General features: G+C 41.6%; 1 protein-coding gene across 22 annotated transcripts in view; it reads left to right on the top strand.

Moving 5' to 3' along the window:
• Nucleotides 1–20,792, top strand: part of LOC123772912 (protein tramtrack, beta isoform) — a 171,887-nt gene that overhangs the window by 37,217 nt on the left and 113,878 nt on the right. For 12 of the 22 annotated variants that reach the window (XR_011228181.1, XM_069323287.1, XM_069323290.1 and 9 more), the window contains one exon: nucleotides 17,024–17,050. The exons of the other annotated variants lie outside the window; for them this stretch is intronic. Coding sequence is in view for 11 of the 12 variants with exons in the window: in XM_069323287.1 (XP_069179388.1) it covers nucleotides 17,024–17,050 (27 nt within the window). In the remaining variant the exon portion in view is untranslated. The remainder of the gene's footprint in view (nucleotides 1–17,023; nucleotides 17,051–20,792) is intronic. 22 annotated transcript variants of the gene reach the window in all.

The raw sequence follows: 20,792 nt of genomic DNA, 5'->3' as shown, positions 1-20,792 counted from the left end.
TTAAAGATTCGCTACCTGGAACAGAGTTCCAAGTAGCACGGGCTATGGTGAGCCCGTAGTGCCTTTGTAGTTTATTGATGTGCTTTTTTGAGATATGAGCACCATACAACTGCTCCATATTCCAATATTGGTCTAACAAAAGTCATGAACATTTTCTTCAGTACTGTATTTCACCTTCCATGTTATTAGGAGGAGATGCACACTCATCTCGCTGTGTTCTTTGTGTTTCCTCTGGTGACAGTTTACTATCCAAAACTGTTTTGAATAGTATAGATAATATAGATAGATCTTGTTATTTTATTAGATCTTTAATGCCTTTTCACATAATTAGTAAGTTGTGTCTGGTCTATTTTCTTTGATTCCACATTCTACAACATGGCATTTATTCACATTGAACTCCATTTGCCACCTTACCTTGTGGTTATCTTACAATGATTTCGGGACTCAACATCCCGAAATTATAATGTATTTCCCACCTGCACTCGAGAATACAGATTTAGGCATTTTAGTCGGTTCCAATAGTTTAGACGTTTTACTCAGTGGATTCTATCCGTAAAGGATCGCTACACTCTCTCTACGTCAGCAATTTTTCCAGCTTTGAAAGGGGCTGTCATTGTGTAACAGTATTCCGCTCTAGAGAATACCAACGTGTTGATAAGTATCATCATCGGTATAGCATCTCTAGTGAGAAAGGTTCTTGATATTTCAAGATTTCTTGTAACCTGTCATTATTCTTGCAGTTGTGACGGCTACTTTATTGTGTTCTTTAAAGGCAATGTCTTATGACACGAGTACACCCAAATCCTTTACATTGCTTTTTTTGTTCTATGGTATAATTTGACTGCGCTTTGTATGTGGTTTCCGTATTTATATTTTCATTTTCTTCTGTAGTGCAGGAGCTGGAATTTGCCTTTATTAAATATCAAAAAATTTCTGTACAGGTATCCCAGTGGAAGACCTGATTTACATCTGATTGGAGGTTTGCCGTAACCTCTATGTTGTCTACGCAATTGTAGATCCATCTGCCTATTTTTCCAGTAATTCATTTCGAACTTATTTTGTGTGCAATACCACCATACGTACGTCACCATACCACCATACGTACGTCAGGCTGCGAGCAGCCGCGTCCAACAGCCTGGTTGATCAGTCCGGCAACCAGGAGGCCTGGTCGACGACCGGGCCGCGGGGACGCTAAGCCCCGGAAGCACCTCGAGGTAACCTCAAGGTAACCATGGTCACATTTGTCGAAGGCTTTTGCAAAATCTGTGTAAATTACATTTTCTGTCTGCCATGGCATCTAATGCCATGTTATAGTGGTCCAACAACTGTGATAAGCACAAGTGCACTGTTCTGAAACCATGTTGTCCGGGGTTATGGAGATGCTGTGATTTCATTTATTTTTGTGATCTTACAAATTTGCACGCCTTCAAAGATTTTTATGATGTGTGATGTTAGTGCTGTTGGTATGTAATTTTTTACCTCTGCCTAATTTCCTCCTTTATGGAGTGGTGTTATCTGCTGTTTTTAGTATGTTAGGGATAATGCCAGTATCTAGGCTATCTCCAAAGAATGTGAAGAGCCTGCGATAGTGTTTTTTGCAGTTCTTGATGACTATAGAGTTCCAAGAATCAGGAAACTTTTGTGCAGGGTGCATAGGCATACTGTTGATGGCTTCTTCAAAATCCAGTGGGGATAGAATGACATCTGATATATGATTTGATGTTAGTATCACATCCATGAAAAGTTTATTTGGGTTATCATTCTTCAGTGTGTGTAGTGGCTTTATGAAAAAAAGTCGTATTGATTCCTCGGTATTTCGCTCATTTGTCTGTTGTCATATGTGAAAGTTCCATCTCCCCTTCGCAGGGGCACAATACTTGATGTTGTTGGCGAAGTCACAATAACGTGGCTGAAGTATGTTGACCAGACCACACACTAGACGTTGAAGGGACGACGACGTTTCGGTCCGTCCTGGACCATTTTCAAGTCGATTGTGAGACAATCGACTTGAGAATGGTCCAGGACGGACCGAAACGTCGTCGTCCCTTCAACTTCTAGTGTGTGGTCTGGTCAACTTGATGTTGTTTTTTATCATGGTCTTGCAACTCCAGTGCTTTAACTCAAGTGTTTTTTTACCTTACCCCATTTATGTTGGTATACGTAATTTTCATGAACATGTTCCCTCCTCCTTTGTCCTTTACACTTCTTTTCTTCAAGGTGGTGTTGATTTACTTTTGTGTACCATCTCACCGGCTTCCCAATTTCTCTCACTTTGTAGAGAAAAGAATTACATTCTTCATTTCTATTCTCATTAAAGTTTTTTTGCTTCAGCAAGGTTCATTTTCTTCATCTCTCTGAGCTAGAGAGTATGTATGCGAGAGTGAATGAATGTGGGAGTTTGTATCCTTGTCTGTTTGATATGAGAATGAGAATTATTACCTCAAGCAATCAAGCAGGTAAGAAAGTACAAGAGTATGCAAAGCATGGTACCTTACCTTGAGGTTATTTTAAGGTAATTTCAGGGCTTAGCGACCAGGCCTCCTCGTTGCTGGACTGGTCAACCAGGCTGTTGGACACGGTTGACTGTTTGAGTCACAGCCTGGTTCATCAGGTATTCTTTGGAGGTGTTTATCAAGTTCTCTCTTGAACACTGTGAGGGGTCGACCAGTTATGCCCCTTATGTGTAGTGGAAGCATGTTGAACAGTCTCGGGCCTCTGATGTTGATAGAGTTCTCTCTGAGTACCTATTGTACCTCGGCTTTTCAATGGGGGTATTCTGCACATTCTGCCATGTCTTCTCTGGTCTCATGTGATATTATTTTTATGTGCAAGTTTGGGACCAGCCCCTCTACTATTTTCCATGTGTAAATTATTATGTATCTCTCCCGCCTGCGCTCAAGAGAATACAGATACTGTATAGGCTCTTTAGTCGGTCCCAATAGTTTAGATGTTTTACTTAGTGGATTCTAGCAGTAAAGGATCTCTGCACGCTTTCCAGGTCAGCAATTTCTCCAGCTATGAAAGGGGCTGTCATTGTGCAGCAGTATTCCACTCTAGAGAGCACTAGCGTCTTGAAAAGTATCATCATCGGTATAACATCTCTAGTGTGAAAGGTCTCTTGTTATCCAACCTGTCATTTTTCTTGCAGTTGTGACCTTGGAGGATTGAATTTTTCACAGTCGATGATCCAGATTTTATTTTGTTGACTTACTACACTCTGGATTCTGCTCGTTGTGAAGTTAAAGATACATCTTCCTACTTTCCCAGTAATTCCTCTTGAGTGCATTTTGTGCTCAATAATACCATCTTCTTCTTGAGGTTATCTTGAGATGATTTCGGGGCTTTTAGTGTCCCCGCGGCCCGGTCCTCGACCAGGCCTCCACCCCCAGGAAGCAGCCCGTGACAGCTGACTAACACCCAGGTACCTATTTACTGCTAGGTAACAGGGGCATTCAGGGTGAAAGAAACTTTGCCCATTTGTTTCTGCCTCGTGCGGGACTCGAACCCGCGCCACAGAATTACGAGTCCTGCGCGCTATCCACCAGGCTACGAGGCCCCCATGGTCACATTTGTCGAAAGCTTTGCAAAAGTCTGCATATACAATATTACATTTGCATTTTGCTTGTCTTCCATGACACCTAAGGACATGTCATAGTGGTCTAGCAATTGTGAGAGGCAGGAGAGAGCCCTTGTTCTGAACCCAGTGTTGTCCGGGGTTATGAAGATGATGTGATTACGTGTAATTTGTAATGTATCTTATCTTAACTCTTTTTCAAAGATTATGATGTGGGAAGTTAGAGCTATTGGTCTAATTTTTTTTACAACTCCTTTACTTTACATGAATCGGAGCCGCCTATTCAGATATATATATAAATATATATATATATATATATATATATATAAATATATATATATATATATAAATATATATATATATATATATATATATATAAATATATATATATATATATATATATATATATATATATATATATATATATATATATATATATATATATATATATATATATCACGGATTCAAGGATTTATATTAAAGGATGTTTACCATTTAGAATTGTTATTTTTATTATCAGTACTTCCACCATATTGTTTGTGCTGTTTTAGAAGTTCAGTGCAGATGACCGTGTCTTTGATGCACAGGCTGTTCCTACCCAGGAGCCGGTCGGCCAAGCGGACAGCACGCTGGACTTGTGATCCTGTGGTCCTGGGTTCGATCCCTGGCGCCGGCGAGAAACAATGGGTAGAGTTTCTTTCACCCTATGCCCCTGTTACCTAGCAGTAAAATAGGTACCTGGGTGTTAGTCAGCTGTCACGGGCTGCTTCCTGGGGGTGGAGGCCTGGTCGAGGACCGGGCCGCGGGGACACTAAAAGCCCCGAAATCATCTGAAGATAACCTCAAGATAACCCTATATCCTGTGGTTCCTTTCACATTTGAAAAGATTGTACTCCAGTCTCCATATGTCATATAATCCTAAGTGGTAATTACCTAAGTGTAATTACAGGATGAGAACTATGCTTGTAGTGTGCCGTCTTCCCAGTACTCTTTGTCATATAACAAAAATTTAATGTTCACACTCGTTACACAGTGCAAGTTTCAGATAAAGCTGCAAACATTGCATTTGCCTCGTTTAAAAGGAGAGTTGTAAAGTGGACTTTGGATTGTGTGTTTTGATAAAGCAAATTTTCCCATAAGAAATAATGTAAATTGAATTAATCTGTTCTACACCTCCAAAAATATTAAAGATGTGAATGGGAGGGTACAGGTGGGGGGGGGGGGTTGATGGAGGTACGGAGAGGGTCCTGTGGCAGGATAGGGGTAGCAGGGAGGGGGCGGTGTGGGGGATTGAGATTCTCCTCACCATCCATCCAGTCCCCCCCCACCATCCATCCAGTCCCCCCCCACCATCCATCCAGTCCCCCCCCCCCACCACCATCCATCCAGTCCCCCCCCCCCCACCATCCATCCAGTCCCCCCCCCCCCCACCACCATCCATCCAGTCCCCCCCCCCCACCATCATCCATCCAGTCCCCCCCCCACCATCCATCCAGTTCCCACACCATCTTGAGGTTATCTTGAGATGATTTCGGGGCTTTAGTGTCCCCACGGCCCGGTCCTCGACCAGGCCTCCACCCCCAGGAAGCAGCCCGTGACAGCTGACTAACACCCAGGTACCTATTTTACTGCTAGGTAAAGGGGTCATAGGGTGAAAGAAACTGCCCATTATTTCTCGCCGGCGCCTGGGACCGTTTATCAGTTTGTGTACAGGTATTTTGTGTTAACGTAATCTTTGTACACGTGCATGGCAAAAAAATAAGCGATTGCTGTAGAGGCCTGTTGTATAATATGGACACATACAACACAAATCTGTACCTGGCACTATGACCGGTCGGCCGAGCGGACAGCACGCTGGACTTGTGATCCTGTGGTCCCTGTGGCCGGCGAGAAACAATAGGCAGAGTTTCTTTCACCCTATGCCCCCTGTTACCTAGCAGTAAAATAGGTACCTGGGTGTTAGTCAGCTGTCACGGGCTGCTTCCTGGGGGTGGAGGCCTGGTCGAGGACCGGGCCGCGGGGACACTAAAAAAGCCCCGAAATCATTTCAAGATAACCTCAAGATGACAAAATCACTGATGCATTAGGAGGAAAAACAGTTTTAGATGTGGTATACAGGAACATTGCAGAGGTATTTGCCAAATATGACTATGGAGTGATTACCCACCAAAATTAAATCAATAGGAATAACACGACTATAAGAAATATAGCGACTATAAGAAATATTGCCGGAACAACCGTGGACATCTTCAAGAGAGAACTGAACAGTTTTCTAAGAGAAGTTCCGGATCAGCCGGGCTGTGGTGGGTACGTGGCCCTGCGGGCCGCTCCAAGCAACAGTCTGGTGGACCAAACTCTAAGTCGAGCCTGGCCTCGGGCCGGGCTTGGGGAGTAGAAGAACTCCCAGAACCCCATCAACAAGGTATCAACCAGGTAACAAGTAAAGTAGGGCAGTGGATATTCAATTTTTTGTCAAACGATGCAAAGAGCAGCAGTCAATCAAATAAAATGTTCAAATACAGTGAAAAACTCTGTACCACAGGGCACAGCCCTTGCACTACTACTATTCCTTATTCTCATATCAGATGTTGAGATGTTAACATCAGATGTTAACAGCTGATGTTGTTAAAGGTTTCAATTGAGCAGCAGAAAATAACATGATGTTAAACGGTGATAAATTCCAGGTATTGTAAAAATTAAGACCTTAAACAAAATACATGGTACAAAACAATCAAATCTGGCCAAAGCAAGAGAGTAACATGTAAAGGATCTTGGAATAATGATGTCTGACAATCCAAGTTTAGGGTGTGTAACCAAGCAAATATTGCATCAACTAGAAAAATGATTAGATGGATTATGTGAACCTTTAATTCCAGGGATCCCATAACAATGCTCCATTTATACAATGATTAAGTATAAATAGTAAAAAATACTACTCAAATCATTCGTGTTATCCCATGTTGAGTACTGCTCAATACTCACTTCCACCTTCAGAGCAGGGAAGTTGTTGAAATGGAGGGAATACAGAGAACATATGCAGCAAGCATAGACACGATAAAGTACCTAAACTCTTGAGATCGTTTCAAAGCTCTCAGAATGTACTCTCTAGAAAGGAGACGAGAGGTATCAAATAATATGTACTGTACAAATCCACAAGGGCTGTGACGAGGATTTAAACCTGCGTCCAGGAGCATCCCAGACACTGCCTTAATCGACTGAGCTACGTCGATTACGTAGCTCAGTCGATTAAGGCAGCGTCTGGAATGCTCCCGGACGCAGGTTCGAATCCTCGTCACGGCCCTCGTGGATTTGTTCATTTGATGCATCAGGTTAGTGTGATTTCTGTGTGTAATATGTACTGTACTTTGAAAACACTGAAGGGCCAAGTTAGCAAAGCGCAGTGATCGGTAAATCCGGCCATGACAGCTGAATAATTTTCATAGAAAGGAATAATTTTTATATTCTAGTTGAACGATTTGAACTGGAACGTGTTAAGGCAAGAATTAAATAGATCAAAGTTGGTGTGTAAGGTTACTATGTACTCTGCTATGGTAAGATATTGTAGTAATATAAGAATAAATCCCATGAAAAGTTGGGGGAACGATATGCACCTTGGAGAATATGGAGTGAACCCACTCGATCTGCGACTCATCTTTTCAGGAAATTGGTACAAGGCATAAAGTAGGACCTAGTTCCAATTAATTATTTGGGGATGAACTTGGTGCTTTCTAGCAGATACACCTGGAGAGAGTTTCGGAAGTTCTTTTACTCCCTGAGCCGGGCCTGAGGACAAGCTCGTCTTGTGATAACTTAGTCCAACAGGCTGTTGCTTGGAGCGGCCCGCAGGCTCCCATATGCACTACAGCCTGGTTGGTCCAGGGCTGTATAACACACAGGGCCTCTTGTTCAACGTCCTCCCAGCAAGCATAAGAAATATTGCCGGAACAACCGTGGACATTTTCAAGAGGAAACTAGATTTATTCCTCCAAGGAATGCCGGACCAACCAGGCTGTGGTGGGTATGTGGGCCTGCGGGCCGCTCCAAGCAACAGCCTGGTGGACCAAACTCTCACAAGTCAAGCCTGGCCTCGGGCCGGGCTTGGGGAGTAGAACTCCCAGAACCCCATCAACCAGGTATCAACCAGGAATGCCTCTTGAAGACATCCACCTTTGATCCGGTAATATTTCTAATGCTTACGAGGGTATTTTAATGCTTTTAATCGAGGGTATTTTACAGCCATGAACCCCTGACGTACAGACAGTGTCCAGTGTTCTTCCCCTCGCCTTTTTTACGTACATCCGAAGTGCATTTTCTTCAGCCCCATTTTTTAAAACAATGCTGCTCTGTGTATACAGTCTTTTATTCGTGTTATAAACATTCTACATAAAAATGCGTACAATACTTTTTTATACTGTACAATAAGGAAGTTGCTAATTTCCAATACAGTACTATATTAAAATTGAACTTGTTAAAAAAGATATCCTCTTATTATGTGGTTCGGCAAATTGATACTTACCTTACTGGATGAACTCTGCAGAGTTATAATTTTAATCAAAAACTCTGCAGAAAATATATTTTCTTTTACTTTCTTTTGTAGCCTGCTTTCTTAGGGATATCCTGAGTGAATTTTTTTATTGAAACATTATACATAACATAATTATTTATTACATGAACTTAATATATTAAAAAAGTAGCGGTGGGATGGTCTGGCGCTCGCTCACCCAAAGCGTGAAAGTGTTACGCATGATCCATCCACCCTAGCTGTTTGCCTTCCCCTGTGCTCGCCTGTATCTTCTGTTCTCATCTGTGCGTCTAATCACCTTTTCCATTTTGCTTTTCTTTTCTGCTTGCCCTATTGCCTTTTCTTTTCCCTGCTTGCTCTAACTACACTCCTAAAATTAGGTAAATTTCCTGGTATGCATGACAAAAAAATATATATATATTTTTTTACTTTATATACAGCATCATAAAACACGGCTTACCGAGTCTGGAAAATACTTGATAAACTATATGTACTCCAGTTTGTTAGACTGTAGTGAGGTGAAGAAATGTCATATTCTGAATTATAATTTTCTAGTTGACCTTGTAATAGTCAACTTTGACTCTTCATCTCCAAGGTCTTCTGGGTCCATAAAATTCCTTGTAATTTTGCATTGCATCAGTGGTTCTTAGCATGGATGGCATTCATTGGACGGTGACACACCAAATTTGGCACTCCTCATCTTTGCTTTATTTAACCCAGGAAAGAAACCAAGGCTTTTAGGATTTTATCAAATGCTGTATAGCAAACGAATCCCAGAGGACGCGTAGTGTCCAATGATGTCCACATGGAATCAGTGTGACTTTTGAATATTATTCGACATACTGTATCTTGTCTCCCAAAGAGTGTCAAGTTCCAAATGAGCCGTATGACAGAGTATCAAAGATGGGATACCAAGAGAGAAGCTCTCATCCTGTATCTATCTTGAGGTTATCTTGAGATGATTAGAGGACGTAATTAGAGGACGTAAATGATTCTGGGTTATCTTGAGATGATTTCGGGGCTTTTAGTGTCCCCGCGGCCCGGTCCTCGACCAGGCCTCCACCCCCAGGAAGCAGCCCGTGACAGCAGACTAACTCCCAGGTACCTATTTACTGCTAGGTAACAGGGGCATTCAGGGTAAAAGAAACTTTTGCCCATTTGTTTCTGCCTCGTGCTGGAATCGAACCCGCGCCACAGAATTACAAGTCCTGCGTGCTATCCACCAGGCTACGAGGCCCCTTTAATCTCTACGGATCTACGCTTAGGTAATTAGGTAATTGCAAGGTAAACTGCTATTAGGTCTTTACAACCTCGATTCAATGAACTGTAGGGGGACCGACCCCAATTTGATGCAGTGAGAGACCCCTTGTAATCAGAGATGCCTCCAGGAGACATTTGAATTAATTTTTGTTTTAACACAAACTTTCCCAGCTGCTGCTTGTAATGTTATGGCCATCTATGAAAATTAAAAATGTTATTGGAGCCATATTATGGGGTCGGAATTTGAAATCTCAAACTTGCTCAAGTTCTCTTATTATTTATTTTCCATAATCTATATGGTAAGTGCACCAGCTGTTCTTAACCCTCAAACCGCTAGGGGCCCAAATGGAATTCACACCCACAGGCGGAAAAAAAAAAAAAACAATCCAAAAAATTCTTTCGTCTTATAGAAGTGTTCATTTTTGTTCCCTGATCACGGAAAAAATAACAAAAAAATCGTAGGTGGCATATTTTAGCCGCAATAGGGTAGGGAAGTGTGGCAAAAAAGGGGCGTTGGCAGAGCCTTCGCCAGACGAGGTCTACTCCGCCCGAGCTGTCAGACGGCAGTTGCCACAAATATATTATTACCTAATTATTTCAATGTCTCCGATTGATTTTTTCTTAGTTTTTTTGCAGTAATATTATTCCATACAGGGAATTGTGGTATATTTATATTATAAAATGTGTGAACCATCGCTGTACTCAAAATTATGGTGTGCATATTAGTGATTCAATTATTATGTTCATAAAACAATAAACAAATAGTTTTGCTGTTGTTACACTATATACACAGGTTATATATAAGTATTTGCATGTTTTGTACACCATAACAAACTACTAAGTTGGTCTTGTGAGTCAAAAAGCAACGAGGAGTGAGCGCCAAACACCAGCGAGCCACTCACTGCCACTCCCTCCTTCAACACCACCTCACTCACCCTCATTCACCTCCCACAAAACTCTTCCTGTATTTATTCACTATACACAGATGTTATATATACGTATTTACATGTTTTGTTCACCATAACTGTAAATCTAAGCTTGTATGGTGAGTAAAGGCCATAAGACGTAGCTACTCACACAGTCAGCTGATCGGTGGCCGCCCTCAAGGCCAGACGCACTAATATTTGTCCTTCAACAATATTGTTTGTGGTGTTATTACGCTATATACACACATTATATATAAGTATCTACCTGTTTTATTCACCATACCTGAACAAATAAGCTGGTATGGTGCCCAAAGACCATAGTGGCCATCAGTAAACAACATGCCAAGTCGTGCAGACGACGCTCCTCCCTCACCAAAATGGCGGCTCCCAATCTACTCCTCTCGCTGTTATCTCACACTATACACACGTTATATATAAGTATCTACATTTGTGTTCACCATATCGAACCACTAAGCTGGTATGGTGAGTGCAGTCAATAAATGGTGGCCACACACAGTCAGAAAACGACGCCACAACCCTCCTTCCCACAGCCTTACTCCTCCCTCCATGGAGCACAGCGCTAAATATCACCACAATCCTGCTATTATCAGAATCCTGGTCAGTTTTATCACAGTCAGGGGGCTTCAGTAATACTATCACTGCTAAATAATAGCAGTATCATTTATATTATGGTATTTGTAGGCGATGCTGTGGTCACAAGCTGAACAGCGGTGCTGTGAGCTCGTGCTGCATGCGCCAGCCTTGGTGGCTTGCTCAATACTGACACTGTAACACCCAAGAATGTTGGCCTGGATTTTTTATCTAGGTGGCATCTGGCAACTATCGGTCATGGCTGTACTATAGCTGCCCTTATCCCAGGCGGGGCGTTTAAATTATAGCGCTAGACACGAAATCATATATAAATGATGTGCGCGGTTTCGGTTTTGTCACTGATATCATTTATATATGATATGCGCGGTTTGAGGGTTAATGCCTCTAATCTCTCCTCGTAGCTCTTGTCCTTCAGTTTCGGGAACCACTTGTGGCATGTCTTTGCACCTTTTCCAGTTTGCTGATGTGCTTCTTAAGATATGGGCACCATACAACCGCTGCATATTCCAGCTTTGGTCTAACAAGAGTCATGAACAATTTTTTTAGTATTTTGCCGTCCATGTATTTAAAAGCAACTCTGAAGTTAGAAAGCGTATCATAGGCTCCTCGCATGATGTTCTTTATTTGGTCCTCAGGTGACAGTTTTCTATCTTGAACCACCCCTAGATCTCTTTCTTTATCAGAATTCTTTAGAGATTTTTCACATAATTTATAGGTTGTGGGGTCTGTACTCTCCTATTCCACATTCCATAATATAGCATTTATTCACATTAAATTCCATTTGCCAAGTGGTGCTCCATACACCTATTTTGTCCAGGTCAGCTTGAAGGGCATGACAATTGTCTAAGTTTATCTCCCCTATTATCTTAGCATCATCAGCAAACATGTTTATATAATTCTGTATTCCATCTGGTAGATCGTTTATGTAGACAATGAATATTACCGGTGCAAGAACGGAACCCTGTGGTACTCCACTCAGGACATTTCTCCAGTCCGATACAGTGCCTCGGATTACTGCCCTCATTTTTCTGTCGGCTAGAAAATTTTTCGTCCATGTTAGAAGCCTCAGTGTCACTCCTCCAATGTGTTTCAGTTTCCAGAAAACTGGAACAAAGTGAAAACTCCATCTATGCCAACTGCTTTGTTCCTACCTAGGTCCTTGAGAATTTTTCCACTTTGTCTCTAGATACACCTGTGTGCTCTATGCGGTTCTCTGGGATTAACATCGTGTCTGGTTCTCTATAAAATTAATTTTGCACAAAAACATTTCATTCTCCGTGAATCTGTTCCCCATTTTCAACCTCTGAATTGTATCCTTTACCTGCAATTTTCTATTGATTAATTTGTAGAATAGGCCTAGTAGTGTAGGAAAACATTTGTTGCAATAATGCTAAAAGCACATCTTGTCTTGGAATTTACTATTTTTTTTTTAATACTATGATACAATAAAGTCATTGATGTCCTTAAAGAATCTGCAGGCTAAGAACTCTTATCTACATCTGAAGATAATCAGATGTAGATAACTGAAGCCTCACTCTAGGAATTAATTTATACCTGGATTGTACCTGGATGGGGTTCTGGGAGTTCTTCTACTCCTCAAGCCTGGCACGGGGCCAGGCTTGATTTGTGAGAGTTTGATCGAATAGGCTGCTGCTTGGAATGGCCCGCAGGCCTGCTCCAGCAGGGAACCAGCCTACATATCCACCGCAGGCCAGTTGGTCCATATCCACCGCAGGCCAGTTGGTCCATATCCACCGCAGGCCAGTTGGTCCATATCCACTGCAGGCCAGTTGGTCAGATAGTTTTCTCTTGTCCACATTTGTTCCAGCAATATTTCTTAAACTCGCTGGTAGTATGTTGAACAACCGTGGACCTCTGATGTTTATAGTGTTGAACCCTGCTCTTCACTGGTTCTGTTCTGCATTTTTGTTCATATTCTTTACTCCAGTATGTTGTTAAGCTTATTATATGATAAGCTTATTACATGTTTCCATTAAGAATGAACCTTGTTTAGGTTTAAGTTACAATTGTGTTAGTAATTGTTACTAAAACTAAAGTTAATGTCAATGTCAACTGTAACTCAGAACCTTTATATGGTCGTTTGACTTTATTTCACGCTTATCAATGTTTAAATTCAGCTCCTTTATTATGCACCCCCCATACCCATCTCATGTGCAGTGGTGGAAAGGGTTACCTTACCTTGAGGTGCTTCTGGGGCTTCTGGGGCTCACAAGTCGAGCCTGGCCTCGGGCCGGGCTTGGGGAGTAGAAGAACTCCCAGAACCCCATCAACCAGGTATCAACCAGCTTAGCGTCCCCGTGGCCGTGTCGTCAACCAAGCCTAGGCCTCCTCGTTGCTGGAGTGGTCAACCAGATTGTTGGATGCGGCTGTTCGCAGCCTGACGTATGAATCACAGCCTGGTTGATCAGGTATCCTTTGGAGGTGTTTATCAAGATCTTTCTTGAACACTGTGAGGGGTCGGCCAGTTATGTCCCTTATGTGTTAATGGAAGCGTGTTGAACAGTCTCGGGCCTCTGATGTTGATAGTTCTCTCTTGAACACTGTGAGGGGTCGGCCAGTTATGCCCCTTATGTGTAGTGGAAGCGTGTTGAACAGTCTCGGGCCTCTGATGTTGATAGTTCTCTCTTGAACACTGTGAGGGGTCGGCCAGTTATGTCCCTTATGTGTAGTGGAAGCGTGTTGAACAGTCTCGGGCCTCTAATGTTGATAGTTCTCTCTTGAACACTGTGAGGAGTCGGCCAGATATGCCCCTTATGTGTAGTGGAAGCGTGTTGAACAGTCTCGGGTCTCTGATGTTCATAGTTCTCTCTTGAACACTGTGAGGGGTCGGCCAGTTATGTCCCTTATGTGTAGTGGAAGCGTGTTGAACAGTCTCGGGCCTCTGATGTTGATAGTTCTCTCTTGAACACTGTGAGGAGTCGGCCAGATATGCCCCTTATGTGTAGTGGAAGCGTGTTGAACAGTCTCAGGCCTCTGATGTTGATAGTTCTCTCTTGAGTACCTGATGTACTTCTGCTTTTCAATAGGGGGTATTCTGCACATCCTGCCATGCCTTCTGGTCTCATGTGATGTTATTTCTGTGTGCAGGTTTGGGACCAGCCCCCTCTGCTATTTTCCACGTGTAAAATATTATGTATATCTCACTTGCACTCAAGGGAATACAGATTTAGGCTCTTTAGGGTTACAGAGGCACATACTGTATTCAGTTCAGGAACTTAACCCATAGATCGTTTTAGCTAAGCAAGTTACAATCTTCTGAGGCTAATTACACAATTGTTAATGTTACATACACATGTACATGTATACACATCATTTACACAAATACATATACATATCAATAATCTTTTTATATCACAAGTGATTGAACAAGAGGCTCACAACTTTCTCTATACAAGGCACTTTTTCATCTGTGGTGAGTCACACAGTTACTTGTCTTGCTCCACACCCACCCAACTGGGCGGCAGCTTTGTAGCCAGGTGCATTACCCTCAGTAAGCAAATTTTGGATGCTTCGCTAAGATTCCTGGTAGTACATCATTATAAATGGAGTACCTATGCATTTCTTGGATTCTATTGATAGTACTGTATCTGCTAATTTTTTCACATTCCAATATGTAATGACTCAAAGTATGCGAATAGTTCTGCTGATAGTTTACATTTAGTCAAAATTACATCAGCAGATGCCGCAAACTCCCGGAGGTACTTGTAGCCGAGCCTAAGCCTAGCAGTGGTAACATTAGAAGTCTGCTAATCTTATTGGATGACCCATAGATGTGCAATTCTTCTTGCATAATAGGATGATGATAAAGTAACTGGTGTGAATTTCAATTTGCTTCAAGTCTACGAGATTTTGTTGATGTTCCCGGAATATTACTGCCCTCAGGCTGCTCAAAGGCAGTCCAAGATGGTAATCAGTTCCCCCTTTATGAGCAAAAGTTTATCTGTCAAGCTTCAGACACAAGCATGTCACAGTTATGCCTTGGGGAGTTGAGGGCAGCCACGGATGACAAGGAGTCACTTACAATTAGTGTGTCAACGTTGGATTCATATACATACGTGTTCGAGTGCGAGGATTATGGCAACCATTTCTGGTTGAATAGTGGAGGCCCAGTTTGTAACTGGAGGCCCAGTTTGTAACACAATGTGTAATAGTCAACAAAATAAAATCCAGCCCATCAACCATGAAGAGCACAGTACCCTGGGTGACTGAGCTCTAAAATAAAATCCAGCCCATCAACCGTGAAGAGCTCAGTCCCCCAGGGTACTGTGCTTGCTCCAGTATTTTTTCTCATCCTCATATCGGACATAGACCAGAACACAACCTATAGCACTGTATCATCGTTTGCAGATGACACTAGGATTTTCATGATTACGGAAAAATTGAAAATATAAAAACAGAAACCACGTACAAAACTCAGGCAAATCATAACATAGAACGAAAAGGCAATGTAAAGGATCTGGGTGTACTCATGTCGGAAGACCTTACCTTTAAAGAACACAATAAAGTAGCCATCACAACTGCAAGAAAAATGACAGGTTGGATAACAAGAACTTTTCACACTAGAGATGCTATACCGATGATGATACTTTTCAAAACGCTTGTGCTCTCTAGAGTGGAGTACTGCTGCACAATGACAGCCCCTTTCAAAGCTGGAGAAATTGCTGACATGGAGAGCGTGCAGAGATCCTTTACTGCTAGAATCCACTTAGTAAAACATCTAAATTACTGGGACCGACTAAAGAGCCTAAATCTGTACTCCCTTAAGCGCAGACGGGAGAGATACATAATAATTTACACATGGAAAATAATTGAGGGGCTGGTCCCAAACCTGTACACAGAAATAACATCACATGAGACCAGAAGGCATGGCAGGATGTGCAGAATACGCTCTGTTGAAAAGCAGAGGTACAACAGGTACTCTGAGAGAGAACTCTATCAACATCAGAGGCCCGAGACTGTTCAACACGCTTCCACCACACATAAGGGGCATAACTGGCCAACCCCTCACAGTGTTCAAGAGAGAACTGGATAAGCACCTCCAAAGGATATCTGATCAACCAGGCTGTGACTCATACGTCAGGCTGCGAGCAGCCGCGTCGAACAGCCTGGTTGATCAGTCCAGCAACCAGGAGGCCTGGTCGACGACCGGGCCGCGGGGACACTAAGCCCCGGAAGCACCTCAAGGTAAGGTAAGGCAGTTATTTATACGCGCTTCAGGCATATCAATGTGTTGAAGGAACGTGTTCAAAATACTACAGTGTATTCTATTTTAAATAGACGATAATTGCTCGTTCATATTTTCTCTTGGCTTTACCAAGATATAAACGTAAAATTAACTTGAACATATAAAAGAATTTAAACATCAAGGTATCACTGAGCCGAGCCTCGAGACGAACCAATTACTGTAAGCAGTTAAGTGAGCAGCGAGGGGGGCAAACCGTTAAGGTGTTAATGTGCCAGAAAATGACATGCAATATTATCAGTAATTTACCTCTTAGTTATTAAACCAAATCTCTGTACTTATTGAGTAAAGCATAGCTTGAAGTAATTAAATAAACAGTGCATATACAGCATTACCTTTTATTACTAGCACATTGTATGGGACCATGCGACAACCTTTACGTGGCAACATGCATGCAGTCCGTTTTCTGCCAAAAGCATCAGACGCAAATAATGAGCTGTATCGGGGGTTTTAGCGTTGAATAATTATCGTCACAACAATGATCGAACTCTGTCCAACACATTCAGTCAACCTCGATGCTAGATTCACTGTTAACGCCTATTATTCACACCTGATGCTGTAAATGTAATGCAGACTTTGCATAGTTATAATAAATGTGACATTGGTGTAAGAGCCTATAGGAGGGAAAGGCTTTGCATTGCCTTTGTTTATGTCTAGGCAATCTCTACCAAGTGTAAACAAAGGTGGATTACACACTGCATAATTTTGCCATTGTGATATTGTACTGTATTTTTTTTGTGTGTTTACATTCTAGTAAGCGTGTGTTTCTTGATTTTGCATGGATGTATCCATGTTATATTTTGAATTTGGATAAAAATAGAAGAAAGTTATTAATGTGAAACAATAAATATTTAAAAATTTGACAGGAAGAATGATGCTAGCGGCTGCTAATGGTGAGTACAGTACTCATTTTTCAGTTTATAGGGCATTCTTGTTTATAGATCCGTTTATTGATTCGGAATGCTTTTTCATTCTGAATGATAAACTGATTTTTCAGTTTATAGATCCGGAATAATTGTTTCCAGATCCTATCGTACCTTCCAAATTTGCCGAATTTTCAAATTCGGCATTTTTTTATCAAAATAATTTAAATGCAAAACGTTCATATATGGTATTTATTTTATACTGAGGGTTATGGTTGTCTACCTGTTTACTACCTGGTGATGATTCCAAGGATCAGTGTACCTGTGGCCCGGTCTCTTACCAGGCCTTGTGGTTGCTGGTCTCATCAACCAGGATGTTCGATGTGGCTGCTTGCAGCCTGATGTACCAATCAGACTAGTTGATCAGGTATCCTTTGAAGGTGCTTGTCAAGTTCTCTTCTGAACACTGCAAGAGGTTGGCCAGTTATGTCCCGTATATGTAAGGGGAAGTGTTTAAAAAATCTTGGGTCTTTGATGTTCTCTCGATGTTCTTTATAGAGTTTTCTCTCTCAGCAAGCCTATTGCACCTCTGCTTTACAACAAGGTTATTTTGTACATCCTGCCATGCCCTGTGGTCTTGTGGTATTTATGTGTGCAGATTTGGAACCAGTCCTCTTAACCCTTTAACTGCGCAATGCGCCTGTGGTTATTTGTATTTTTCACGTTCCATTCAAAACTTCCGCGGCTACATGGGATTCACATCAGCTTCCTCGGGGCTCTTGTAAATAGACGCCATCTTTAAAAAAAATTGTGGTCCACATTCCCAGGTGAGAGTCTCTCAGTAGTGAGTGAGCAACCAAGGCCGGCGCACGCAGCATGAGCTCACAGCACTGCTGTTCAGCGTGTGACCATAGCATCGCCTAATAATGTCAAAATATATATATAACTTGTATTATTTAGCCATGATAGTACCAGTATTACAGAAGAGCCTGAGTGTAATAATGACTGTGCACAATATTCAAATATTAGTGATTCAATGCTGTTCACGATGTTCACAACGCTAGCCACAGCACCACAGCGGAGTAATTGTGGTGAGGGAGCGAGGGAGAGAATCGAGGTAGCCACACTGTGTGGCAGGCACTCTTTGTTTTCCTCATTTCCTATGGTGAACACACATGTACATGGGTATATACAATGTGTTTATATAGTGTAGTAACAGCAACAGGAGTATGTTGGGAGGAGCTATTTTGGTGAGGGAGGTGACGTAATCATAGCATCGTCTGCTGGCTACCGTGTGATTTCTCATGCTGTGTATGGTGGCCACTGTAAAGTTTGGACACAATACCGGCTTACTTGCATAGTTTTGGTGAATAAAACATGTAGATAGGTATACATAACATGTGTAAATAGTGTAATACAAACAATAACAGTATGGTGGGAGGAGCAATGTTGGCGAGTAAGACGTTGGAGTGAGGGAGAGACTGGATGTTGGAGGAGTGAGGGTGTGGCAGCTGACACTCGCGGAGTTCTGAGTGTGTTGATGGTGAATGTATATAGTGTGTGATAGTGTATAGTGTGTAAATAGACTGTATATATATACATAAATTAGCATAATGCAATGGAAATATGTGACAGATTTGTGTACACATGTCATGTACGTAACACAGTGTCTTCGGACAGTACGGATGTTCTACTGCCATAATATAGTGTATGTGTTCATTATACATAGGATTGGCACGTAAATGCATATAAAATGTATTTGGAACTGTGCTCAGAAAATGAACAAAAATATATTAGCGGGAACTTGCGCATCCTGCCCCGAGCGCCCTACCGGCCCCGGGGGCATATGCCACGGGCAACCAGGGAATGATGACGTCACGCGCGAAGTTACGAACCCCATAGCAGCTAAAGTACTTACAATTTCGACCTTCTGTTACTATACCCTTACTCAGGGAAGGGTTTTTGACACATTAAACACAGAAAAAAAATTCCAGAGATTTTATTTCCTGCGCACTGAGAGGGTGTCATATTTGGAGACTGCACAGTTAAGGGGTTAATGTTTTCCAAGTGTAAATTATTATGTACATACTCAAATGTTCTAAACTTTCTAACATATGTGAACTAACATAAGCCTACTTATCCTTTTTCTCTATTTTTCTTTCTCTTTATAGGCTCCCTTTCTTACTCCTGTTACTAACCCATTACACTCCTATATTGCACCTATCCCATCCATTCCTTTCGCCATCCAAAACTTTGCATACAAAGTTCCCATCCTAAACTTTATGGTTCTTCCCATACTTTACATATTTTCTTGATGAGTACAGGACATCCTCTACTGCCTCTACTCACAAGTATTTTCTTAGGTTGACATTACCACTGACTTTCTTGGGGACTCATGGCGTTATATATAATATTTTTGTTTAGAAACCCCAAAAAGCTGAAAAACGCTGAAATTCTTTACAAAGAATACCCATACGTGCATCAATAAATTTGCAACTCGAGGCAAAGCTCGTAAACCGAATCAAATTTTATGATGAAATTGGTCTCGTAACCCGAAAAATTCGTAAATATGGGCATTTGTAAGCCAGGGGTTCCACTGTATATCTAATGATACTTTAACATTATAAAAATGTTTGATTTTTTTTATGCCAGCACAGAGTTATCTGAAATGGGTGCGCAGCGCAAGGGTTAAATAAATAAATAAATGTGTAGCTTACTTTGGCTGTGGTGGAGAGAGGAAATCTTGCAATAACATCAGCCTTTCATGAGTGTTGGACGAGATGTTCCAGGGAGGTCGCCTGTGACAGGAGTGCAGCAGGAGTATTTGTGAATATATTTATACGGATTTATTTGAGTGTCACTAACTTATAATACTAATGTGCACAAACATTCACAAACGACACACAATCAGATCTGGAACTTCATTAAATTCCATATTATTTTCTGTGGCTCATTGAAAGGCCCGATTTACATCAGTTTTGAGCGTTGCTATGTCCTCTATGTTGTCTACTCTCATATAAATCCTTGTATCATCTGCAAAGGATGATATGGCAATACTGTATAATTTGTGAACGTGTCTATGTCTGATACGAGAATTCACAGTGGATGGTCCAGATTTTACTGTCTTGACTAATACCCACTGGGGAAAATGTTGGGGATAACACCAGGATTTAAGCTTCGTCTCCAAAAAATGTTTAGGGCCTATGATAGTGTATTTTTTAGTTTTTGATGAATGTGGAGTTTCCAGGAATCGGGGCCTGGTGCAGAGTGTATAAGCATACTGTCTACGGTTATTTCAAAATCGAGTGGAGTTAGGGTGAAAACTGATTTATGATTTGATGTTGCTATCACATAGATGAAGAATTTGTTTTGGTTATCAATCCTCAGTGTGTTTTAAGGGCTCGCTGAAAATGGAATCATTCTGTTGCCTCGGTATTTCACTTATTTCTTTGTTGTCACCTGTGAAAGTTACATCACCATTTCACAGGAGCTCAATACTCGGATGTAGTATTTGTTCTAGATTTTGCATTGGAGAATAGTATTTCGGGTTTCGATCTGCCTCTCCTGGATTTTATGATTCTTGTAGCTTTAGTTTAATCGTTCTTATTTCTCTCCATAACCTTCATTGTTGTTCTTGAGGTAGGGTGGGACATTGATTAAAGTTGTTCTGCAATTTGTTTTCTTCATCTATAGAGGGAACGTTCTTGTTCCATTCTGCATCTCTTCCGCTTTTCTGTTTTTCTTAGAGATATGCGGCTTGAGCATACTGGTT

This window comes from Procambarus clarkii, chromosome 12 (genome assembly GCF_040958095.1).
Source record: "Procambarus clarkii isolate CNS0578487 chromosome 12, FALCON_Pclarkii_2.0, whole genome shotgun sequence".
Lineage (NCBI taxonomy): Eukaryota > Metazoa > Arthropoda > Malacostraca > Decapoda > Cambaridae > Procambarus > Procambarus clarkii.
Note: the sequence above shows the minus strand (reverse complement) of the source record. Positions and strands in the feature narration are given on the sequence as shown.